The 26,714-nt window shown below is 42.3% G+C and overlaps 1 protein-coding gene across 1 annotated transcript in view; it reads right to left on the reverse strand.

Moving 5' to 3' along the window:
- LOC137347914 (BMP and activin membrane-bound inhibitor homolog) overlaps window positions 1-12,368 on the reverse strand; it is a 45,779-nt gene extending 33,411 nt beyond the window's left edge. The window contains exon 1 of the mRNA XM_068012963.1: window positions 11,983-12,368. Coding sequence (XP_067869064.1) covers window positions 11,983-12,058 — 76 coding nt within the window. The 5' untranslated portion in view covers window positions 12,059-12,368. The remainder of the gene's footprint in view (window positions 1-11,982) is intronic.
- Between the last annotated feature and the right edge of the window lie 14,346 nt (window positions 12,369-26,714).

The raw sequence follows: 26,714 nt of genomic DNA on the forward strand, positions 1-26,714 counted from the left end.
CTGAGTTGCATTCAAACAAAGGTCCAGAGGTGAAAGTGCAGTCTTCTGGCCCACTCACTGATGGTTGCCTTTGACCTTTTACTTAAATAACATGCATCATACAGACCAAATCTCACAAGCACTAACATTTTGCTACTCCGCTGCAGTTGACTGCCTTTATCGCTTCCTGTTCGTGACGTGACAATGGCACCTTCTGTCCAAAAGGACTTGCTGAAGAGCATATTTAAGAATGAAGAAGAAAAGGTCATTCAGCCAATTAAGCTGGCTTCTTGCACAGACTGTGTACAATCTACAATCTATCCTCTCCGGAACTCTGTCCCTTCCAATTTAAATTTACCGAGGGAAGGGTTGGCAGAACTATGCTTTGGCCACCAGAGGTATTCCAGCAAAACTCCAGCATATCATTTGCTTCTCATCTCCGTATAATTCAGCATTGGCCTTCTGCTCTACTGCCAACCCAGTCCACCCCACCTCACCATCACAGGATCCATGGGGATCCAGGGTAGTTAATTATCTTTAAAAAAAGTAAATGTTTAGCATAAACATTTCTACATCAGAAAGATTTTTTAAACTGGTGGATCACTCGTGGTGTCACGTTAAGTTGGATGGTGTGCTCTTTTGGAAGGACAGGCTCGTTATACCATGTAATGCAAGATGTATTATTCTGCTGCTAAGGCAGCGCTGATGTGCTAAAGTCTATCGTAAGCACAGGCTGAGTTCAATTAGGGTTTAACTATTAATGAGGGTGGTTTAAAGATGGGAAGGTGCTTTCAAACTTCAGGCAAGAAAAATCCAACATTAAATGACAGACTTTTTCTCTCTCTTGTTGAGGTTATTTTACAACTGTAACATCCTGAAACACTTTAAAATGTGAAATGTGACAGATAAGTGCTTGATTCAAAGATTATATGATATGAGAAAGAATCTGCATTTTATATTGTGCCTTTCACAGCTACAGGATATCCCAGATTCTGCACAGCTTTTAAATTACTGTTAAAAGTAATTGTAACATAGGGAAATGCAGCAGCCAATTTGCATACTCCAAGTTCCCACAAATAGTAAAGAAATAACTAACTAGATAATCTGTTTTAGTGGTGATGGTTGAGGAATAAACATTATCCAGGACACCAGGAGAATGCCCTGATTTTTAATTATGGCCAACCGACAGGTCTGTAGGTTCTCGGTTTAACAACTCTCCCAAAAGACAGCACCTCCACCAGTGTAGCACTCCTTCAGTATGCACTGATGTGCCAGCCTAAATTATGTGCTTAAGTCACTGCAGTGAGGCTTGAACTCACAACCTTCATACTGGGAGGTCAAAGTACAACCAAGTCGAGGTTGACTATAAATCTTTGCGACATTGCTCACAATACCTGGACTGAAATTCTCTTTTAAAATGGCTTATAGATACATGGCCAGATAGACAGAAAGATGTAATTTTAGATATTTCAACCTATATTTTTAGCTCCGACATGAATAGTGCAATATTGATTTTATTCTTGCAATCAGGTAATTCCTGATAATCCTCTCAGATCCCTTAATTCGGAATAGTTGCATATCCCACCACCTCCTTCCACCTGATGAAAGCCCTGGCTTTAACATGGGTTTCACTTTTAAGTGCTTCCCCCCATTCCCCCACAATATTCTCCTCTCCCCATGAGTTATGTAAGGGTGCCAGAGACCTCCAGTGCTTTGTCCAAGTGGCCATTCTGTACGTTGGAGCATGTTGTTAATATTGTCCAACATGGGAGGCATCAAATTCAGCTTCAAACATGATCCCAACGGACGTCCATGTACATCAACCTTCAAACAGGGATCATTGGACAGTGATCAGGAATGACAATGCTCGCTTTATTTTCCCCTTCCTCAGTTTATGGGCACTAAGGCCAATTCTAACACCACAACAGCTGAAGCCAGCTAAATCAGCACAGACCAGGGATTCCACCTCAAACTCTGATTTAACCTAACCAAGAACAGTGTAGGTTCAGGCCAATGTCCAATTTACACCCGGTCTGATTTTATTCTGCATTGACTTCCACAAATGTAAAATCAGGTAGGGTGTAAATTGGTATCGAACATGAATCTGCACAGTTCTTGCTGGGAATGTTAGGTTAAAATCAGGGTTTTATTTTCTTTTTGAGATTGTTATGACCACTGCGGGAGCAACGCACTGTCAGTTCAGTCCCGTCACTCCACAGGTCACAGCATATTATTAAAGCTTTCCCCACCCAACTGGAAAACAGGCAAATTAAACACTCTAGTAACCCCCAAATAAAACAGACCAAACCAGATATCTTTAGACAACAACAAATTAACTACTTATTAAAAACTAAATCTTAAACACTATTAAGATAGACCTATGTCTAAAGACCTTATAACTTCTTATTTTTAATCTGGCTCCCCAATTCACACACATACACTCAAAAATAACAGTAACTAATCAGTTTTAAAAGTGGTGTTTTTAAAAATCAGCCGTCTCTTAAGAATAAGTAAGTTAGTCTTTGTGGGTTATGTTCCTGATGGATGAGGTATTCTAATGTGAAAATAATCAAAGGCTACTCAAAGTCTTCACGTGGATTTGATGAAACAGTCCGTTTTTATAGCCATTCAATTTCTTCAGCTGCAGCAGGCATCAACAGTTCCTTCAGCATTACAAATGATCTCTTGAAAAAAGACTTTCTTTTCTTTAGGCAATTAACTTGGCCCATAGCTCCCCGTAGAATTTTTTTCTGACAAAAGATAGACATCTCTCTTGGCTTCAGTAGCACACCTCGCTGGAGAGCCTCTCAAAACTAACTGGTTCAGACTGGTTTTTGCCAGCGTTACACAGTCAAATTGAAACATTGAACCATGTGACCTATCTCTCTCCTGCTGTTGCCTAGGGTAACAAGTGCAGCTGCTGGCACACTGTGCCTTAGAAATTCCAGAACTTTCTCTCCCTGAAAGGTGCACTGTTTTTAACAGAGTCTTAAAGGCACACACTGCTCTTAATCCGGTGAGGAAAAATAAATACAAGTCCGTGACAAGGTGTAGTGTTTCCAAAGTTTGTTAGTACAGTAAGGGATAATTGGCATATGGGATAACTATTCATAACTCACAAATAGGCTTGCCTAACAGCAACCAAGGGTCATTGATGTTCAAGGCATCTTTTTGGTTAAAACATTTATAAATAGCCTGGTCACAGCAATATTTAACCCAGTATATTAATAAAAGATGAGACAGACACACACCTCGCAACAGAACCGATGTTAAGGATTCCCTGCTGCTTTCTTTAAGCTATGAATTGAGTCAATTGCTTGGAAGAGCAAATAGGATTTTCCCAAAGCTACAGTTCACATTACAATGGAAACATAGGCTAGTAGCTGTGAGGTTCAGAGTTCCTAACCCACCATGACAAGTTGAAATGATCACGAAAGCTTCTTTTTAATTGCCGTACAACCCAACTGGTTCACGAAAGTCCTACAGGGAAAGGAACCTGCCAGGTCTACATAGTCGGGTCTGATTTATGCAGTTGACTTCTAAAGGTAGAGAGGATAGGCAAGAAATCCTGGTTTGCCAGCATCATCCACATCCCGAGGACAAATTACAGGATCCTTTAAAAGAGATGACTGAAGAGATGAATCTTGTGAATAGCAAGTACTCACCTCAGAGATATCCCAGGAAGTTGCATTTTAAAAAGCCTTTCCTCTTTTGAACCTGGGCATCTCCATATCACCAATACAATTCTAAAGGGGATACAAGAGCAGGGGGAACTGGGGGTATTTGTGCACAAATATTGAAAGTGACAGGGGAGGTTGGTAAGTGGTTAATAAAGAAGATGGAATCCTGGGCTTTATAAATAGGGGCATAGAGTACAAAAGCAAGGAAGTTATGATGAACCTGTACTGGAGTACTGTGCCCAGTTCTGGGCACCACACATTAGGGAGGATGTGAAGGCATCAGAGAGGGTTCAGAAAAGATTCACAAGAATGGTTCCAAAGATGAGGGTCTTCAGTTATGTGGATATATTGCCGAAGCTTGGCTATTCTCCTTGGAGAAGGATGAGAGGAGATTTGATAGAGGTATTCAAAATCATGAGGGGTCTGGACAGACAAGATCGGGAGAAACTGTTCCCTTTGGTTGAAGGATCGTGAACCACAGCGCACCAATGTATGATGATTGGCAAAAGAAGACGACATGAGGAAGAACTTTTTTTTTTTTACGCAGAGAGTGGTTAGAATCTGGAATGCTGTGCCTGCAAGTGTGGTGGAGGCAGATTCAATTCAAGCTCTTCAGAAGAGAATTGGATACTAATCTGAAGTGAAAAACATTTTCAGGGCTATGGGAAAAAGGCAGGGGTGTGGGACTAAACGAGTTGCTCTTCCAGAGAGTCGGCATGGCGACGATGGGCCTAATAGCCTCCTTCTGTGTTGTAACCATTCCATGATTCTATAAACACTATGGCAGACTCTCTCGCGATGTCAGTCAAGAAGATTCTCGTGCGTTTTGCTTGCTTGTTTGAGGCTGCTCGCGTGATATCTTTCTGCTAGTTTCCCTCCTTTGTTCTATTTTTCTGTTATAATAAGACATAGGGGAAGAACCGAAGGGGAAGAAAGGTTTCCGGATATTTCTGAAAACTGAACAATCATATGGAAACTAGGGATAAAACAGGCATCTTCTCAGCCAATCAGCAATGCTCAAGCACTTCACTGAGCAAATGGAATAACTATATAAAGAAGCCTGAAAATTAATTTATTTTATCTCTCTCAATTTTCTCTCCCTCTCTCCGAATAGTAACAAATTCTTACACTCCTTGCCAGAGATATGGATCATAGACACCAAATAGGGATTGATGGGAGATGACATCTTACTACAAATCCAAGTGTCTTTTCACTTGCTGTATCTCCTTTATAAGTCCAGTTCGCTGTGATAAACACTCACTTTACGTGATATGGCTTTTTACTGTTGACTTTCTCTTCAATAAGACACGCACTTTGTGGTTGAAATTCATTTGTGTGATACCAGGTTTTTTTTTATTCATTCATGGGATGTGAGCATCACTAGCAGGGCCAGCATTTATTGGAGTTCCCTAATTGCCCTTGAGAAGGTGGTGGTGATGAGCCACCTTCTTGAACTGCTGCAGTCCATATGGTTGCAAGTATGTCCACGGTGCTGTTAGTACGCAATGGATTAAAAAGTTGGCATGAAATTCTGCTGGCGGCTGCTTAATAAAAGAGGTAACTGCTTTAAAATGCCTTTGTTAAAATAGTGGTATTTTATACGAATGCATCTGTTGCCAATATCCCACAGCATGACTTCATTCTAATCATCATTGGACTCCTCGCACAGCCTCTCTTCATTAGGGACTGTAATCAAGGGCACTGCAAGATGTGAAGGTGGAGTCATTGTAAAAAGCAATCCAACTTCCTGCAAAGTGATGTTCCTGCAGAGTAATTTTTCTTAACTGTTCCTCAGAGGAAATCCACTTTGATATTGGAAAGAAGCCCTGGGAATGTTATTTCCTGCTTCTTGCTGCATGTCTATCTCAGAAACTGAAAGTGACAGCAACAGGAATCCTCTGAAATTCCAAAAGTATCTCATGCTGACCTCAGCTGGCACTAAATCCATTTTGGGTCATCTTTCGCGTCTTGATAATGGATTGCTGTCCAAAAATCTGAACAAGGCACCTTAATGCCTTGGTTAGTAAATGCAGATACATGAAATGGCCCATACAGATAAAGAAAGTTCTAGTTTTGTCTTGCCAAGATCCCAGCTAGAGTATCAGTGATACAATTGGTCCTCGTGCCTTAGAAGGATATATTGACTTTGGAAACGGTGCAGCACAGATTCACCAGAACGATACTGAAGCTGAAAAGGGTTAAATTATTAACCAGGTTATGTAGACTAGCTTTATATTCCCTCGAGTAAAGAAGATTAAGGAGTGATCTAGTTGAGCTGTTTACGATGGTTAAAAGGAGTTATTAACGAAGATAGAGAGAAACTATTTCCTCTGGTTGGGGAATAGAGCATAACCTTAAAATTAGAGCCAGGTCATTCAGGGTGATGTCAGAAAGTGCTTCTTCACACAAAGAGCAGTGGAAATATTGGCATTTTAACAACCAAGTGGCCAACTATTGCTGTCACATATGTAGGCATGCATGAGAGTGCCAGGAGATGAATAGGACCCACAAATGGATTCAATAATCGACTAATTATCTTATTGACCCAGCTGGCTATGCCATGATGGAGTAGTTTACATGCACTTGAACCAGTCATTAAGATCATGTTCAACCAGAAGGCTGCTGGCATCACGACAACAGTAAAACAAACAGGCAGATGTATTTTAACCTTTTATTTATTGGATGAGCAACATGCAATTCATATTAACGGAAACATTTAATCCATGTGAATTAAGGCTCATTTGTGCATGGTGTCTTGCAGATCCACTGCCTCAGTTCCATGCAGCTAACTTAGCAACTCCGAAGGAATATTTAATCACAAGAATTATCAGTTTGCACAATCCTTCAAAAATATCATTTGGAAATTTGTGCTCCCTGCATTCCATCATCGAAAGTGCAATGATAGAGTGTGAGTACTGAAATTCCTATGTTACTTTGTAAAGTCCTTTGGGATAGACGACATCTTTCCAAACATGTTTTCAAAGGTGGTGCAGTGTAATTAGATCACTTGCCTTTTCCCTTCTCGAACCAGAGTTAAATTTCACCCCAGTTGGATAAACGTCTCCTCTTTCAGATCGCCACAAGACACCTGAGTAAAAATGAGTTTGAGTCATCTCACTCCAGTTCCTAATGGGATCCACGTAAGTAATCTTAACAGATTCTCCTGGCATTTGAACAATGGAGCATTCCAAACTTCCTGCTCAATTCAGTAACTTGGCAATAAAGAGGCTGCAATGCTGCCAAGAGCAAACTGGAATGGACTCCAAACAACATCCCTTGGTTGGTCATCTCCTGTGCTGAAGAGAACCCAGTGCAGTGAAATCAATGGCCCATTTCTCCACTTTGGATGGGTTAGGGTCATATGAAGTTCCTTCAGAAAACAGCAGGGCCCAAAGACTATGCATAAGGGGTTTACAGCAGGCACCAGACCTACAGAACAGTAAATTTGATGCAATCTGCTCCTGGTACAGATTTGAAGAACAAATGCCAATATTTTTGGTGCAAAATAATTCAGTTACTGCAGCATCTGCCAACCCCATATGCCCATTCACATTGAATATTCTGCACAGCCTCACAACCTACACTGCTAAAGCTGACCATTAATCCAGGGAACAATTGGATTGATCACTTGACTCAGAACCCTATATAAAGGGAAGCATCTTTGGAGACTGTTTTAGGGCCCAGTGATAGGCAATGATCTTAACTCTATATCCGACCCATAGTATGCCTAACTTGGAAGTGCTTCATGTCAACTAATGCAAATAATGAAAATGCTTTCTATTCCCCAGTCACTAACATTTTTAATCTTGATGGGCACAAGAATTCACAACTAAAAGGCTTTAAAATAATACAAGGTATGGATAATGCTGAAGTAAGCAAACTATTAAACTTGAACAATGATCATAGAACTAGAGGACACCAGCACACCATTCAAAACCTTTGAGCAAGATTAAGATTAGAAAACTTGTTTTACCACAGACTCCCAAAGCATGTAGTTGAATTCACAAAGATTGGTATCTTTTGAAGGCATTTGCAGTATTATCTGTTGAGAAGTGGATTTGCAGGTCATAAAGAGGTTAATATTACTATATTTTTTCAGGAAGTAGTAGAAGGAACTTAGTGGTATAAATGTTATATTGTTGCATTCATTTTAAAGGCTTAAAAGGGTTAATCGATCTGGCAGGGCAGGGGCCTGCACCCAGTCTACCCGGGCCTTTAGGCCACTGGTAAATTAGTCAGGGCCTTGTCAACCTCCTGAAATGAGACTCGTGCACACATTTCAGACCCTGACTAGTAAATCAGTTCACCCTAGTTGGATCTTGTGATAAACTAGTTCTTATTGTCAGTTCCAGGCCTTGAGCTGCCAAACATGCGGTCCTTTAAGGGACCACTGGAGGCCACTCAAAAAACACCCCCTAAATGTTAGCGTTTTATGGAGTCAGCAGGAACAGGAGTGTTCCTTCTAGCTTCACATACAATTGAGTTGCTGCTGGTTCACCCCTTCCTCACCTCTTTCCGCTCTTAGACATACCTCCGGACCCTGGTGAGTGGTGAAATTGGTAAGGTCCCTACAGGCAAGCTACTTTGGGGTGCCTGATTTATTTTGTGAGGCCCGAGGATGAATTTACTTTAGTCCTTGGTGCTCTCTATTCCAGTGCATTGCTGGCATTGCGCCTGGTTTGTGGCTCTAAGTTATTCAGGCCCCTTAGTGTTCCATACAGTAGGGGATCCTGTGGTGGTGGTGAAGGGACAAGGGCTGGGGGGGATGTGATGGTATCTCCATGACAGGAGAATCAGCCATGGACTCTGGATGGAGTGGGATTGATGAGTAAAATGGTCTTTTTTTTTGTTCTGAACTGGTTTCTAAAATGATTACACCACAATAATAGAACTAAATCCATGTTCCTTCTTAATGTTTTCCTTTTTTTTTCTAGATATTTTTCCTCCTATTTTACCAGAGACTGCGCATGAGGTGAGGCAACTGTCATCTGTACTTTGCCCAATCTCTGAATGAGCTGGTCCTGCTCCAACACCATTCTGCACCGGAAGTGGGGCAGAAACCAACGAGAAATTTCCCAGACTTTGTCTTTTTTTTTTCCATCTAAAAGGAGATTTCACAACTTTATTGTGCCAAAACGCAGTTACATCAGTAAGGAAAGGGTGCACTCCACCCTGCTTTACTCTCACAAAATAATTAAATTATGCAAGTTTGTACTACCCATGTCATAACTTGAGTCGCCCAGAGTGGAAAGGTCCCAGATTGTGGTCCGAATCTCAGTTGGGTTCACTGGGACCGTAGTGGGGATCCTGTCACTTGTCCTAGTGATGTCCTGGTAGAGAGAGAGTCCAAATTAAACCCTCCCTGCTTGAAAGCACCTGCCTCCACTCTGTGGTTCCCAAGCCCCCATAAATCCCATCCCATGTCGGGGCTGAAATTGAGAAGTCAATGTGTGGCCAATCACAGATGCAAGTAAAAGAAACAGACACTGGCTTTTAAAATGCTAATAATGTAGATGTGAGTAGATTATTTAGCTTGGACTGAGGATAGAACTAGAGGGCAGGAGTATAACAGCAATCTGCCTCAAGTGAGACCAGTGAGTAGCAGGATAATTTTCCCTACAGGGATTAGGATCTGACTGTTAGTTAAAGCAGCAAATGTTGTTTTAGCACCTTTGAAAAGATGGAGAAAATATCTGGTTAGGAACAGGAGCAAGAGTCATATGGATCAATGCAGGTTGAAGTGATCGGATGTTGTGTAGAATATTATAGCTCCGGAATTGCTGGGAGCACAGAAATGTTAGGAGAAGGGGCAATTCTGCGTTCAGTTAAATGGGTGGGGCGAAGTCCGTTTGTGTGAATGGTCTGTGACAAGACTGGAGATAACGGGCAAGATGCCATTTTTTTTGCTGTTGAACACTTATTTTAGTTTAGTTTAGAGATACAGCACTGAAACAGGCCCTTCGGCCCACCGAGTCTGTGCCGACCATCAACCACCCATTTATACTAATCCTACACTAATCCCATATTCCGACCACATGCCCACCTGTCCCTATATTTCCCTACCGCCTACCTATACTAGGGGCAATTTATAATGATTATATCCTGGTCTCATCACTCAGTAATACAGACAATAGAATTACAGCATACTGCCCATTGTGTGACTTCACATATTTTCAAACTCACATTGGCTGCTGCATTGAACGAGTGCCCCGTTTGCTGTTATGATCCCATAAAGCGGGTTTTAAACTTATGCAACACCTAACGCAGTCATGAGTTGCATGTGTTTCAGCAATTGGACAAAGACGGTCAGTGTTAGGAAAGCCTTTTTTTGTTAATTCTACAGTTGCCAGACCACACAAGCGTAGCGCTTTGGGAGTCAATGTCATCAGTTTTCTGGTTGGGAGTCAAGAACTCAATATAAATTATTGAACAACCTCTTGGAACTCATGTGTTGCCTTTTGATTCTCATTCTTTTCCAGGTGGTGCACGTTGTTTAAGGAAAACAAACTGCAGTATTGTCACCAGAATTGAATAAAATGTCCTTAAATATTACAATCAATTCTTCACAGCCCGAGTTCATTGAAAGTTAGAAATCTCATTTACTAACATTTCCGATTATATATCCTCATCATTTACTGAATCGGCCAAAGCATGTTTTTACAGAGGGAACACTTGATAAATCATGGGTAGACTAGCTACAAGAACTTGCAATCAGTTGACAACTGCATAGACCTATAAATGAGGAACTCGAACTTTGTTAGTTTGTGTAAAGCCAACTTACAAGGACTGTCCAACTGTGCAGTCTTTTAGAAACTGAAATGGAACACACTTTTTATACTGTTTCATTCAGAACTCCAACCATGCTTAAAGAATTAGGGAAGGCATGGGGCATTTATGGGGGGAGGAGAAGAGGGAGAACATGAACCATCCCAAATAAAATAGGGATACATCCTTTTGTCCCCACCACCAGTGATATCATAACACATTCTCAAGCAGATTATTCTACAGATGGAGAAACTCTTTTTAACGCGGATATAAAGCCTTAATTGTAGAGAACTGGCCCACGTTGCTTCACAGGAACATAATCAGAAACCAACCGGTACCAAGCTAAAGAAGGAGATATGGGGGTGACTGGTCAAAAAGATAAGTTTTAAAAGGAGGAGAGGAAGGTGCGGCAGGATTTTAAAAAGCATAATTATTTGTGATTCAGAATTCACTTAGAGGTTGCACTATGTGCTACATTCCTATGAAGTTACTTTGCTATTTTAACAAGGTTGTTTAAAAATAAATGTTTCCATTAACATGGAGAAGGTAATTTCATATAAATGTGTTAAACATTAGCGCGCAAACATCTCAGCGTGTAATTTCTGGGCTGTTATTACTGCCGAGAAGGAGGGCCCAGTAGATAAGTAGCTGAAATAGGTAACGTTAATGGTTAGTGTCTTCAACCCAATTTTATCCACACGCTTTGTAAACTTGAAATAATGCTTATAACAATGATTGACCCCTAAACAACCCCTTTCATCAGATCATTGCCAGCCTGGTTGGCTTAGCTCAGGTCATTAGAAAGAGTGAATTACTGAGGCTTTCATCTGTAACAAATTAGGACTTTACAGATTTCCTTAGAGAATCAGTTGAAGTTAATAAAGCGAAAAATGAAATTTACAAGAGGTGGATTTCAGTTTCATCGTTTGAGAAGGGAAAAGATAAAGAAATTAAAACACATCGAATAAAACAAAGAGGAAAACAATGTCTGCATTTGGAAAAGGACCCTTTGTTCTAATTTGTTCCAAGAACCTTTGACAAATATTCTCATGCAATTAGTGCAGTTCAAGGTCCTCTTGGTCAATAATCTAATCGGTTTTTTTTTGGTTCCACGCTCCAGGAAACTCACTCAACATTCATTAATGAGTTTCCACAGTGAGCCCCTGTCACAACTCATTCCATCCCTTGTTCCTTAATTACTGGTCGTCGAGGAACACCACAAGTTTCATACAGCCAACGGCAAACTGAGGCTAAAAACCCTGTATACTGTCAGGTTACACTTTACAGTATAGGGAATATTGATCTATTGGTTCGAAAAGCGGGAGCACCATCCTCTGCATTTCTCATTTTACTGGAAGAAATTTCCATACAAGATAAATATCAGAAAACGCAAATTAAAATTGAAAGCCAAAAAAAACTATTCGGAAACTTAAGTTTATAAAATGCATTTTTATAACTTTGAAAGGGTTAGAAAAGTTGTTTCCTCCGATTTGTTCCCAAACCTGTTCAATGAGAGATTAGATTATTTCAGTTGCTATTTGACAGTAACACTACTTGCCTTTTGTAAACAGGATGGTAATGACACATAATTCCAACTGCAGCCACACAGCCATCAAGTTTGGATGGCGATCCATTGACTAAGTTTAGGTCACTTTTCCCCCAGTTCACTGCACTTTTATCCAGTCGGAGCAGCGCCTCCGTCCCCAGCAAGAAACCCATGTAAACACCAGCTCCACTTTTTATTCTCAACTTTTTCCCTCCTCCAAGGCACTGAACTTTTTTTCTCTCTTTATCTCTTTGTTTCTTCCGCCGAAAGTCTGGCTAATTGCCACGCCAGAGCAGTCACAAGCAAGTTCTGAGTCGAGCAGATCCACGGATGATGCTAATGATGATGTCGAGAGAAGTTCACCTAGAAATAGCCCATCTTCACAGTCCTTGTGACATTGCAGCAGCAGCGAGTGGGATCGCTCCGAAACTTCCTGCTTTCACAGTGAAGCTCGGTGCTGCCCTCTCTCTTTAAAGATCGGCGGTGCTGATAACTTGACACTGAGGTGCTCATGAGCCAACACCACCAGAAAGAACAGGCATTTCTATAGGACCTTATCACATCTTTCAGGAGGTCCCAGAGCCCTTCCAAAGGCAATGAATTACACTGAGGGACTGTGGCTGAATTGGCGAGCAGGGCAATTATTTTGTGAACAAAGCAGCAATGAAACAATCTGTTTTAATGACCACAAGTACGGTGGAAGCGGAGACGATGAATGACTTCAAAAGTAAATTGGATGGCCACTTCAAGGAAATAAAGTTGCAGGGCTATGGGACCGAGCGGGGGAGTGGGATTGACTGGTTAGCTGTGGGGAGAGCCGGCATGAACCCGATGCGCTGAATGGCCACCTTCTGTGCCATATGTAACTCTGTGACACTATGCTGTAGCGTTGTAATGTTTTGCAATTGCATTGTGCATTGTGTACTCTAGAGGCTGCTGTAGAACAGGTATGCTAGCAAAGAGAATAAAAAGAGAAGCCTTTGTGTTCAGCTGCTGCATTCTTTGTCCCTCTATCTTTGCCTCATATCCTATACCAAACTTGGTTGAACCCGACTCAAGTTCCAAGGATATTGTGGGATATTGGCCAGTGTACCCCTGTTCTTCTGCGAACAAGCAGACAGAGCCTCTGGTTAGAGTCTGGTTAGCAGGGAAAAGAAAACCGTATTGCAACTCAAGTATTGTATGAAGCTTAAAACTCAACAGTGGAAAATAAAGTGTTAAGAAATCAGCCAGGACTCCCACTATGGATCATCCAGTGACCCCTGCTGGAAAGTGAATACAAAACGGACGTCAAGTGCAAATTGGATTCGGCTAAGGTATGATGCCCCCATGACTGAATAGGTTCCCAACACTCACAAATGAAAAGTTGAATTAGTTGATACCTGTAGAACTGTTCTGTTACACAAATCAGCACTTTAGGAGGGGATGGAGGGAAGAGAAAATTGAAGAAGGAAAAAAATTATAATCTGTCCTGTAAAACTAGAAAATTCTTTGCTTGGTCATGGGGGTAGCACATGGAGATTCCTTCCCTTCCACCTCCAACAGATCTTACCCACACTGAAACTGCTGTGCGAAAATGGTGTCCTAGGCTCAATGGATTTTCACTTAACAATTGCCCAGTTTTTGAAACATACAAAACCTACTAAAAATGTCGAGGTGAGAACTCCAAATAACTGTAGTTACCCTTTGATAATGCTGCTCTTTAGATAAAACTGACAAATTTGGCATCTTTTGAGTGCTTTTTTTTGAGAAACATAGGCTTTCATGTAAGCAATTGAAGGTCGTTTTGTAGGATTTTTTAAGCAACTGTGTTCTTTCAGTTCAGAAATAGAACTTTTTCCCTTTTGCCTCTGTAATGCACCTTGGGATGTTTTTCTATGATAAAGATGCTATGTTTATAAAGTTGTATCTGGTCAGTATTAAAAGAGGATTTAAACTGGACAAAGCGTTTTATTCATAGATAGTGCAACCAAATTGAATACTAGGGTCAATTGTGCAAGGCCAATGTGGCAGCAGTCAACAACACTGAACCAAACAAAAAACTCTTTTTAATTATCTGTGGTGCCAGCAGCCATCTCTCCTGTGGTTGAGCTGCCCCTCTCTTCCCCTCTCCTCTCTTCAATTCAAAGCACCACCTATGGGGCTTGTTCTCAAAACTCAGCAGCCAGATTTTCATAGATATGTAAACAGAAAAGAGAAACACCATATTGGATATCTGACCACACCAACTGATGTTATTTTGATATTTTTGTTTTAATCAATCTGTTCTATCTTTTGAACATATTGTTGACTTCTTGCACAGAAGTAACATAGCATTGCAGACACAGAGATGGCTTAGAGATCATCCATCCATTTAAAGTTACTACCTCAGATAAAAACAATCAATTCTATATTATTTTTATTTAACCACAATAACATTTGATTTACCTGTAATATGGTTGAGGTGAGATGAATTGGTGCATTAGGTTTGTTGTCATGGCTGAACGTACATTGGGAGCAATACATATTTAACAATTGTACCAATTGCACAGCTGTAGAATTGGGATTGGGAAATTGTGTGAATAGGTCTTTCCACATATTGGGCCTAATATTCCTGGGATACTCGTGATGCAATGGTACTGTTAAACAGCAAGGTGGGGTGGAATTTAGAGCATGGCTGAGTTACACAGGGTCTCCATCCCGATTTTTGTCCACATTTATCACTCAACCAACGTCACTAAGACAGATTATCTGGTCATGTATCCTTATTGCTCTTTGTGGAATCTTTCTGTGCCACGGTTCCCTACATTGCAACAATGACTGCACTTCAAAAAAAGAACTGCATTGGTTGTAAAATGCTTTGGTGTAAGGTTGTGAAAGATCTTTTTCTTTCATTGAAATTTCCACTGAAAGCAGGGGTTAGGCACTGCTTACACCATTCCCCACTCCCCACCACCACCACCCCCATCCCACCCCCATGCAGACATCACTGAAAAAGGCAGGACTGATGACTGAGGGGATAATGCCCATCTGTGAAAATTCCTGCCAGTTTCACTTCATTTACCCTTACTTTAATGCATTCCAGAATAAAGCAGGCATACTTTTTTACCGGAGTCCGACGCTGGCTGAGCTGGTGCCTCTTGTAATTTAAAGGGCTGATTTCCCTATAACATTTGATCATGGAATGATTGATTGCATTGAGAAAACTGCAAATTCAGAATCTGGCCTGCACAAAATATTTTTGCACCAATTCTTTTCCCTGAAATTTTCTGTATGGCAGCATTTTGCTTGTTTTGAACATTTTGTGTTCTAGCCTCATTAAAGTCCCAGAATTGGTGAAAACATATTCAGCTGAATACTTGTAATTTTCCAGCTTTTAAGCAAGGATGACACTTTTTCCATTTTAAAATCCATTTGAACCGATGCAAGGGAACTTTCAGATACAGTGGAGCTCTTAAAAGGGAACAGACTTTGTATTTTTTTCTGTTACAATATTTGCAGTTCTCTTTTAGTTTTCTAAATCAGCAAACTTTTATTAATTCTGAAATTTTTATTTTCGAATCAATCTTACATGATGTTATGCAGATGGAGTCATGGCCATGTGTAGTCTACAGGTGAAGCAGGGTCAGAGGGCAGGGAATATTTGGAACAGAGCACACTAACATAATTCAGTCCCCATTTTAAAATCACACATTCTGTTTTTATTTTATATAACACTATGATTTATGGTTGAATATCAAAACCTACCTAATTTGAGAGGTAGAGAAGTAGAATTAGAAGGAGCAAGGAGATGCAAAGCTTTAATATTTCTGCTAAATGAATAGAAATTGAAAATCTTTGCCCTTTATATTTGTCCCTGTTAACAAAGCCATCTTAGGTGTAGATTTCTGTTGTGAGAATTTAATTTGCCTAGTTTGGAGATAACTGATCTGTAATCCAAATCATACAGTCCCTTCAGCTTCACAAGTTGTACAACTCCGACTGTTTGTGGAATCACAATATTATCACTATCAAAGAGTTTAAATCTCTCATCACTGATAAAGGAACACAACTTACACAACTGAAAACACTCATACAAAATGTCACTGTACAATTGGACTCAGCAATGTCAGAGGTACGCCAAACTTGGGTTTGGTAAATGTTTTCTTGTGATAGATATGTGCGTACGGTAATTTAGCAATGTCTTTTTTTCTCTCTTTTTTAGTTACCTAGAATTGTGCTCCATTCTCCAATCTGATGTTGACATCTGCTACTCCCCGACTATGCCCTCTCAAGTGATGGAGCAGATGTCTGGGTTTCCCTCCTTGCTCCCTTTGTGTTCACCTAAAGGGTAAAGGGCCAGGCCTGTGAGCAAGTGCCTCCTCTTAGTAACGGTCTTCAAGTCAAGCTGTCATATCAGCAGCAAGACATGTAATTGTGGAGGGACCCTAATTAATTCCCTTTATTGTCATAACTGTATAATTATGATTGCTTTGGGGGGGGGGGGAAATATAACATAGAGTGCTTTGTTTTTTCAGTTTGTTGAGCACCATACTGTTTATTCTAGCCCCGAATATATGAGGCATTGATGCAAAATTTGGGCACGTCTCGCCAAACACAGTGTATGTTTTATTTTCTTATCAAAAAAAAATCTACTTGGGATGATCTAAGCTAACTAATCATAATTTTCTGCTCCATCCCCCTTTTTCAGACATAACAAAAATATTATTGCAGCCTAGAAGTGTCTCATGTTTTTTTGGCCTATTTTAATAGAGAATGTGCACCAAACCAGCCGACTCCACCAGAGTCAATGGAGAAGCATTTTGGTCAGTACTGACTTCGGTTGTCTCTCATTCTTCAGAGACCCGCTTTGCTGACACTTTAAAATATTCACATCGTTAATCTAAAACTTTCTGGAATCAATTAATCTTCCTCATTTAGTTGTCACGTGTGAGCTCGTTGTTGGGAATATTCAGAGGAATGATTTGTGTGATTTTAGCAGCAATAGTGAATGGGAAAATATAGCCTAGTGTCTGATTTAAAATTTTATGTATAGGGTCGGGGGGTGAAGGAGAATGTACTGGAACTGTGTTTGTATCATCAAAACAAACAATTTCACGTGTATTTTTAGCCTCTTGCTGCAGTACAGAATGTGAACTCCACTCATAATTTAACTGTGGTGTCAGTAAGGACAAGTTAAAATCAGCATCTACAATTGCAGGGAGCACCTCACTCCCCAGTTTTTTTTTGATTCTTTCTTGCTTGTGAGATTTCTTCCAGCTGCTGATGCTAATTTGGAACATTGAAAACACTTTCGGAGATTAGAATGACAGCAACTGATTTTGGGTTGAGGAAATCTTGACCAAACCAACAATCAACCCTCAATTCAGAACCTGTGACCACTGTCACTAAGGGAACACATACAAAAGAACTCTAATTACGTTACTTAGGAGCAATAATCTCCACATACATATACAGCGAAATTAAAGGTCAAATGCATCGGAAGTGAGTGGTTCACTGCTTAAGAGTCCCTATGTTTAATGAGACTATTTTAAGTGGTGATGCAAACCCAATAATTTTATTGATGCCCGATTGGAACAGAGGAACCAATCCTGGCAGAATTTCCACACTGCAAGGAAAATGACAATTTATACTGTATAACCAGCAAGTATCCACTAATGTTACTCATTGTGTTGCAGAGAATTGGCAGTTTCATCCCAATAGGGGAGTTTTGCCCTGTAACACACAATGTCAGAGCCACTGATTTATGGTGACTGAATATGTCTGTTGTGTCAAATCAACAAAGTGTGACAGCAAAATGTGTTACAGGAAGTAAGTATGACAGTGCAAATGAACTCTGTACACAACACCTTTTGTACATTATAGCTAGCACCATCAGAAATAGTATTTTAAACAATATGTCTATCTATTTTTAACATGTAATATTAAGCATCAAGCACATCTATCCATCTTTAACATTGTTACGATCCCATGAGGGACCTTTAACTTTTAAAAAGAGAAAGTTGAATTCCCAGTTATTACTGAAAGAATTATCCACAAGATTTCACATTTCAAACAAAAATTTTACTGTACAAGAGTTAAACAAAGCAATCCACTACTAAATTAACACTACAATTTGGAAACATTTATACTTTAAACTTAAAATCTTAACGGAACATGAAGGCATATGCTTTAATCTCTAAATCCCAATAGAACACTCCTTTTTGACTGTTACTTCCACCCCATTAGTCCCTTATACTTTACAAGATCTTTATGGTTTGTTCACTTCTCCTGGGACCAATCCAAAGTTTACCACAGCTCTTAGAAATTCACTTTGATTTCCTTAGATTCTGAGCTGTCTTCTGAGGTATGAGATCATCTCCAAAATCTGGACATCCCAACTTGAGTATGGGCCTGCCTCAAAACAGAAACACTCCTGGTTCCCGATGGCCTCTTTGCTCTTGAGTCCATCTGACTTCCACAAGCCAACTGCTTGTTTAAAAGCCAACTGAGTCAGAAAGCACCTGAAAAACAAACCTGACCCAAAAGTCATCACCCTGGCAACTTCTATCCCCACAGCAATGTGGTGCATGTTGGATGTCCCAGATAGCAATTTAAACTAATTATTTCCAACTCCAAATCTTCTCTTTGTTCTAGGAAATCATATGAATAATTTAAACGCCTGACTGAGGTAGCTGCAGACACACAGTCTCCATCAACAAGTTAAGAGGGGTTCCCATTGTGTAGGGGGTCTTTACACTTCCCAATATGACCTTGCTAAATAAACACAGGCCACCCTTTGATTTGTAACCACCCTAGGTTTGTTTGCCAGCTTCTCAAACTAGGTGTTTTCATTTGTCTTGCATTAAAAAAATCAATTCCTAAATTAAAAGTAACCTCTAGAATATTGATACAAACCATGAACCAGGTGATTATACCAATATGTAATATCAAAAACAAACAGAACTATCCATCTTTAACATATGTTAGATCAATTGGCAAACACATCTATCTTTAACATGTAATAGCAAACAGCAAAAATAGTTACCCAGCTTTCACACATAATCGCAAACATGGCTATCAATCTTTAATACATGTTATATTAATGGTTAAATACATCTATTTTGAATATGTAATATCAAAGGTCAAACATGTCTATCCATATTTATCATGCATTATGAAGCAGTAAACATGTCTAGCCATCTCTAACATGGAATGTCAAACAGCAAGCATGACTGCAGGGCTAAAGATATCATGAATATGGCATCATTCAATAAACACAGCTGCCAACAGCTGGCTACATTGTTTCAAAGCAATGCTCAGATTCTCACTGAGAAATTCTGGGCAGCCTACATTAGAATGTAACAAGTTAGGACATAGTTTGACTTTGTTGCATTGCATTTAAAATATATATAGACACATAAAATTGTGTTATTAGTCTCCACCCATGTGACAAGGCTTCTCATGGATGTCTCCACTGATCCATCTATGTGAAATCCCGAGCTTCATTCTTAACATGGCATTTTCATTTGTTAAATCCTCCTCAGTAGAGTGAATGGAGTGTTCTGGGCCCCCTTTAATAATTCTTTGCAATATACTACAGGTTTCAGGTTGGTTGGCGTCCTTGCATCTATGAATGGTGATGGACACACAGCAAATAATCCATTTAGGTGGGGTGTCTTCTCTTGGTGCACCTTTGCTGATTGCTCTGAAGGCCAATCCTTGAGTGGCAGGTTCTGTCGCAAGCTGCCAAGTGATGCTGTGAATTGTTGCTTTTGACGTTGGCACCTTTTGCCAAACTGCTGTAGCAACTGGTCGTCATGGTAGTGTACACCAGTCCACAGGATGTGTCGCCATTTCCTTCTTTTGCCAGCTTAGATGCGATAGTCGACATTTAGAGCCTTCATGTCACACATGCAAGCATCCTTGAAGCGGAGCTTTGGGCACCCCACTGGTTGTCTGGCCCCAGCTACCTCACCGTACAGAAGGTGCTTGGGTATGCGACCGTCTTCCATCCTGCGGACGTGTCCGATCCACCGAAGCCGCCTCTGTTTGATTAGTGCAAACTTAGGAGTTCTGCCTTTGAGAGGACTGCCACATTTGTGATTTTGTTCTGACAGGATATACCCATAATGCACCGTAGACAGCGAAGATGGAAATTATTGAGCTTCTTTTCCTAGTAGCTGTAAGTCGCCCATGTTTCACAGTGCAATAAACAATTTGCTGAAGCACTTCTGTTTTCTTACCATCAGTTGATTTAGAGCTTTATTCCTTACTGATTAACCCTTCCTTATAATTGAATAATCCGATTGATCCGAGTTGTGTCTCACTGTCATCCTGCACAGTCCCAAGCATGGGACACAACTTGAAACATGAAACACAACTTGATCTTTCCTGTTCTAACCTCCCAAGCTTATCTGGTCAACTGTACTTTGTGTAATGTTGCATGTGGGAGCTGCTGCCCCTGTGCACACCTCCAACAGATTCTGATCAAATGCAGCAAAGTATTTGTTACTGAGCAGCATTGTCTATGCTACCTGTTCAGGTTAGCAATACAGTCAACCTACAATGTAGAAGGGAAGAAAGAACTTGCATTTTACACAGTGCCTTTCATGACTGCAGCTTGTCCCAAAGTGCTATCTAGCCAATGAAGTACATTTTGAAGTGTAGTCACTGTTGACACTTTGACAATGTGGCACCCATTAATGATCATTAACTGTTACCTGATGTGAGGCCCACTCCATGCGCTAAGGGGTGAATTCTTCCTTCAATTTGTGATTTGCTCAGGTCTTACAATTGCACTCGGTCTCCTGACTTCACCCGAGAATCTATCCTGGACTAACATTCACTCCTTCTGTCTCCCACTTCTTACAAGTGGAATGCCTAATGGATCTGGAATCAGCCTATGTCAACTTGCTGCATTGAAAATATCCCCAATTTTGAGTGTTACAGCCAGCCACGCTGTTCCAAAATAGTGGTGTAGAGTTAAATCCTTTCCAGTTACTTCTTTAAGTAAAAATTGGAATTGTGTGCTCGTTGTTTCTATCACTCTCTTTGCCATCCCTTGGCAATGAGCTGTGGTGCAAATATGGGAGCTTTATTTCATATGTGTTAATGTGCTAATGGAACTGGACATCATCTGTCACCAATAAAGTGCTACGGATCTTGGTAATGTTTCTAGATCGTTAAGAAGTTGAAAAGTCTGCTACTCTGCTCTGGTACAAGCAATAGAACATAGGAGCCTGGGAACAGAAGTAGGCCCTTCAGCCCCTATGGATGGAGGAGACCTATTGAAACATGTCTACTAGTAAGTGCATTGAATAAATTGCACCAAATCATTCGTTTTCTCCCTACCTTCCTTCAGTTTCTACTGACGGAAACTGTTACAACTTGTGTCCTCAGGGTGGCAGTCCAAAGCTGTTTTAGTTTAAATTCAAGGGATGTAATGCCAATTATCTCCACTAAGTGTCATCAGCACACAACCTTTACACACAAACTGCATCCTTACCCTGCAAAGTTAGTGCGTTTTTATGCAAAGATTATTTAGTACTCTCTATTTTCTTAATTACTGTGCTTTAGATACGATCTCTTCATATCCATAGCAACCTCTTCCACCTCCGCAGAAAAGTACCAAAGATGAACTTTATTTGAAAGGATATGATTATTAAGTAAGTGTACTTGTATAACTTGTACTTCATGTTCTCTTTTATAATAATCTGACTCAATCAATTTTCTTTATTAATTCCTGAGATGGGGGCGTAGTTGGCAAGACTGGCATTTATCGCCCATCCCTCGATGCCCTTGAGAAGGTGGTGGTGAGCCTTCTTCTTAAACGGTCTCAATCTGTGTGGTGAAGACACTCCCCCAATGCGGTAAGCTCGAGAGTTCCTGGATTTTGACCAGCAACAGTAAAGGAACTGTGATATCTGTCCAAGACAATCTGATTATTTCCAAGATGTGCTTTTGGTGGGCAAGGCTCCTGGCCAGAAACATAGGGCAGAATCTTACAGCCTTAGCACCTGGAGTAACAGCAGGACCATGTTCGGGTTTGAAATCTGACTCTTTGACGCGCAGGCTTTGTGGTTGCTCTTTTCCAAAGCAAGTCAAACAGTCTGCCTCTGGTCTCTCTAACTAATTAGGGAGGGCAGGTAGGAGGACACGTCTCATGGAGGAAAGACAAATCTGTATTAAAAGGGACTCCATCAGCACTCAAAATGGCATCAGTGTGTGGTGTAAATCACTCAGTGTGAGGCAGGAAAGAGGAGGAAAATGAATGGAAATCATGGAAAGGTGGCCCTTCAGTTGGTGGACACGTCCCTGGAGGTAATACTGGAAGCAGTCAGGGCACGGAGTGAAGTCCTTTTTCCAGAGGACGGCAGGAGGAGGTCAGACAGCCTCACCAAACAGGCATGGCCTGGGGTTGCAGAGGAGATGAGCAACTGGAGGGTCGTGCGGAGGACCTGGATCCAGTGCAGGAAACGGCTCAATGACCTCCTGAGGTCCAGCAAAGTGAGTGGCCTGCAACTCTCAACTGGCAGCCATCAATCTCTCGCCTCCTTCGCAGTCTTTCACACAGCAATCTGCTGAATGACACACTTTGTTGCCACACACATTCCTTTCTCTCCAGGCTCCTCCTCAAATCTTCATCTCAGCAGACAGCGTTAACCCTCACCCACGACCTCTCACTCCCATTCCTCACAGTCATCCCCATCAAATGTCTTAGCTCCATCCCCAGCAATCAGTTAACTCCTCACACTCATATCTCACTGCCTTTTTTCATTGTAGGAGAAGACAGCTCACAACTCTCAAGAGAGACAGAAAAGCGGGGGGTGGAGCTGCATCCATGGCCATCTGACCGCAATAGAAAAGGAAACCCTGCAACAATGGCCTGAACATTATGAGGGCAACTTTGCAAACAAAGCATTGATCAAAGAATCGCCTTGATGGCAGAACACCACACTCAACTGCAGCCAAGAGCTCTCCTGCTCTTGGTTAGCAGGTAAGTTCAAGTTGGCCCTAAGAGGGAAGAGGGAGACAGGGATGATAGCAGTGGTGACACTTCTCAGGTTACCCCCACTTGATGGTCCTTGCCCTCGGCCCCTCTGACAGAGCTGTACACGCTGCGTCCTGCCCCATGGCTGAGTCCGCCCCCTGTACAGATGCAGGTGGGGCAGTATTTGATGGGGTCCTTATGGGCCTCACAATCTAGAGGACGTACGCCATGGGCATCTCATGTGCAGGAGCAGGGGAATAAGCAGCCTGCCTTCAGCTCTGCTGAAGCCACAGGGGTAACACCATTAGAAGTAAGAGAAAACGCATGTGGAAATCGTTTCAGTTGCTCATTGTTAGTGTGATATCAATAATGTTTATTTCAATAAAGGCATGAGTTTGTGTTATCAAATTGTCATGGAGTAATTTTTGCTCCATACCACATTGAACCTGGGCAGGTAAATAGTGGTGAATGACCTGAGGCGTGTTGATCAGGACATAAGGCTCTGAATGTAATGTCCGTAGCGAGGAGGTTTGTTGCTGGGGAGTGTGGTAGGGTGGGGGTTTTGTCCACAGGAATCTTGGTGGGATGAGTGCAATGCTGCAAGCACATTTCGCAACTGATAGGTTCCTGAATGAGAGGATCATGGGCTTCTCGGCCATGCAGGCCTATGGCTGCAGGCACCAATGACAATTCAGGATGTTCCTCTTCCTTGTCCTCCCAGGATGCTGGGCATCCTCCAACTTTCTCTGGCACCAGCTCCGGTCCTTTCTGCAGTGCCAAGTTGTGCACACCACTACTATCCAGGATACCCTTGTCAGGCCATATTGAAGGGCGCCTCCTGATCATTCAAGGCAGCAGAATCGCATTTTATGCAAGCCAATAGCTTGCTCTGTTGTGACCTTGGTAGTAAGATGGCTCCGGTTGTACCTTTTCTGTGCCTCTGTGGTGGTTAGTGACTGGGATCATCAGCCAGGGTTTCAGTAGGTATCCTTTGTCCTCCAGGAGCCATCCACTGAAGCTGTCTGGTAGAGAGAAGAGCTGCGGAACCTGAGACTGACAACGGATGAACGTGTCAAGGCAGCTCCCAGAATATGTGGTGTACACTTACAATATCTTCCTGCAGTGGTCACATACCAGTTGCATATTGAGGGAATGGAATCCTTTCTGATTGACAAAAATGCCTGGCTGTTATGATGGCACATTGATTGCCACATAGGTGCAGTCTAAAACACCTTGGACCTGTGGAAAACCTGCAAAGGAGGTGAAGCTGACAGCCCTCTGGGCTTGACTGGCGCAACAGTTGGGGGCTGCAGATTGAGATTTCCTACATACGTTTGAAGCTGAGTACTGGAATGAACCTGATGCAAAGAAATTGAGGGCTGTGATAACCTTGGCAACCATAGGCAATGGATGGGCACCTGTCCCTATTGGTGTTATGTCTTCTTCCACCTGCCATGAGAGGCAGAGCCTTCGGAGACACTGCTGCTCAGAGAGGTCGAGGAAGCTGACCCTTGGCTTATAGAGCCTGTGCTGAGGGTATCGCCTCCTTCTAGGTGCAACCCTGTGTCCGTCCCTCGGTTCCATCCAGCTGCATGTGGCTGTGGAGAATGCTGCAGCTGCAGCTCCTCCTGGAGTTGCTGTCCCTGCCAATTCAGGAGCTGAGCTGGAGGAGGGTGCACCTCCTCCTCAGTGGCCCACCCAGCTTCCGGATATGTGGATCCCATGGCACTGTGCAATCTCGCCGGCAATAAGGTGACTTGTCCCTCAGATATGTCCAAGGCATTTGAAATAATTGACACCAAGTTGCTGTCCCCACGCAAATTCAGTGAGTTTAGGCTGAAGGAACTGCTCCGGTTAGCACGAGTTTCTGACTGTGGCTGACCTCACGCTTGCCAGTTTCACTTTTTATCACATGATATCAGGTCAGTTTCAGTCTTCAATGACTTCCCACTGTGCACTCGCCTTCTCCAACCTGCGGGGTTGCAGACCCAGCGTGTGACCCGTGCACTGCTGGGAAAGAGGGAATCCATGCGTAAACTCACTTCTAATTGCCTTTTTAAGTTGTTCATTTGGCTTTCCACCAAACCCACGGGGGTTCACTGCAGCACTCGCAATCCACCTGGGGGAGAGGCCGGAAAAGGGCGGGATCGCATCAAGATCCCAACTCTACATCAGTTTTTAGAACTTTCAGATAGGGGAGGCAGTGGCCTAGTGGTATTATCACTGGACTAGTAACCCAGAGACCCGGGTATTGATTTGGGGACATGGGTTCGAATCCCACCACAGCAGAAGGTGGAATTTGAATTTAATTAATGATGGCGATGAAACCATTATCGATTGTTGTAAAAACGCATCTGGTTCACTAATGTCCTTTAGGGAAAGAAATCTGCTGTCCTTACCTGGTCTGGCCGACATGTGACTCTCGACCCACAGCAATGTGGTTAACTCTTACATGCCCTCTGAAATGGCCGAGCAAGCCACTCAGTTGTACCAAACCGCTACGAAGTCAATAAAAAGGAATGAAACCGAACGGACCACTCGGCATCAACCTAGGCACCGGAAGCGACAACGGCAAACCCAGCCCTGTCGACCCTGCAAAGTCCTCCTTACTAACATCTGGGGGCTTGTGCCAAAGTTGGGAGAGCTGTCCCACAGACTAGTCAAGCAACAGCCTGACATAGTCATACTCACAGAATCATACCTGACAGACAACGTCCCAGACACTGCAATCACCATCCCCGGGTATGTCCTGTCCCACCGGCAGGACAGACCCAGCAGAGGTGGTGGCACAATGGTATACAGTAGGGAGGGAGTTGCCCTGGGAGTCCTCAACATCAACTCCAGACCCCATGAAGTCTCATGGCATCAGGTCAAACATGGGCAAGGTAACCTTCTACTGATTACCACCTACCGCCCTCCCTCAGCTGATGACTCAGTACTCCTCCATGTTGAACACCACTTGGAGGAAGCAGTGAGGGTGGAATGGGCACAATATGTACTCTGGGTTTGGGACTTCAATGTCCATCACCAAGAGTGGCTCGGTAGCACCACTACTGATCGAGCTGGCCGAGTCCCAAAGGACATAGCTGCTAGACTGGGTCTGCGGCAGGTGGTGGGGGAACCAACACGAGGGAAAAACATACTTGACCTCGTCCTCACCAATCTGCCTGCCACAGATGCATCTGTCCATGACAGTATTGGTAGGAGTGACCACCGCACAGTCCTTGTGGAGACGAAGTCCCACCTTCACATTAAGGATACCCTCCATCGTGTTGTGTGGCACTATCACCGTGCTAAATGGGATAGATTTCGAACAGATCTAGCAATGCAAAACTGGGCATCCATGAGGTGCTGTGGGCCATCAGCAGCAGCAGAATTGTACTCAACCACAATCTGTAACCTCATGGCCCGGCATATCCCCCACTCTACCATTACCATCAAGCCAGGAGACCAACCCTGGTTCAATGAAGGGTGCAGGAGGGCATGCCAGGAACAGCACTAGGTCCTCATGTGACCCACAGCAATGTGGTTGACTCTTAACTGCCCTCTGAAATGGCCTAGCTAGCCATTCAGTTGTCAAGGGCAATCAGGGATGGGCAACAAATGCTGGCCTTACCAGCGACGCCCACATCCGATGAAAGAATAAATTTAAAATAATAGAGAAAAGGCACCAGATAGATCCAGGAATGAGCACCACTTTGAACAGGCTCAGTAGCACGATTCATTTAAACATGTCAGAAGGTTCCCTCCATTAAGCCCTGTCATAAAAGAGATAATCTGTCCACTGTCAGCA

The sequence above is a fragment of the Heterodontus francisci genome, chromosome 33, assembly GCF_036365525.1.
Source record: "Heterodontus francisci isolate sHetFra1 chromosome 33, sHetFra1.hap1, whole genome shotgun sequence".
Classification (NCBI taxonomy): Eukaryota; Metazoa; Chordata; class Chondrichthyes; order Heterodontiformes; family Heterodontidae; genus Heterodontus; species Heterodontus francisci.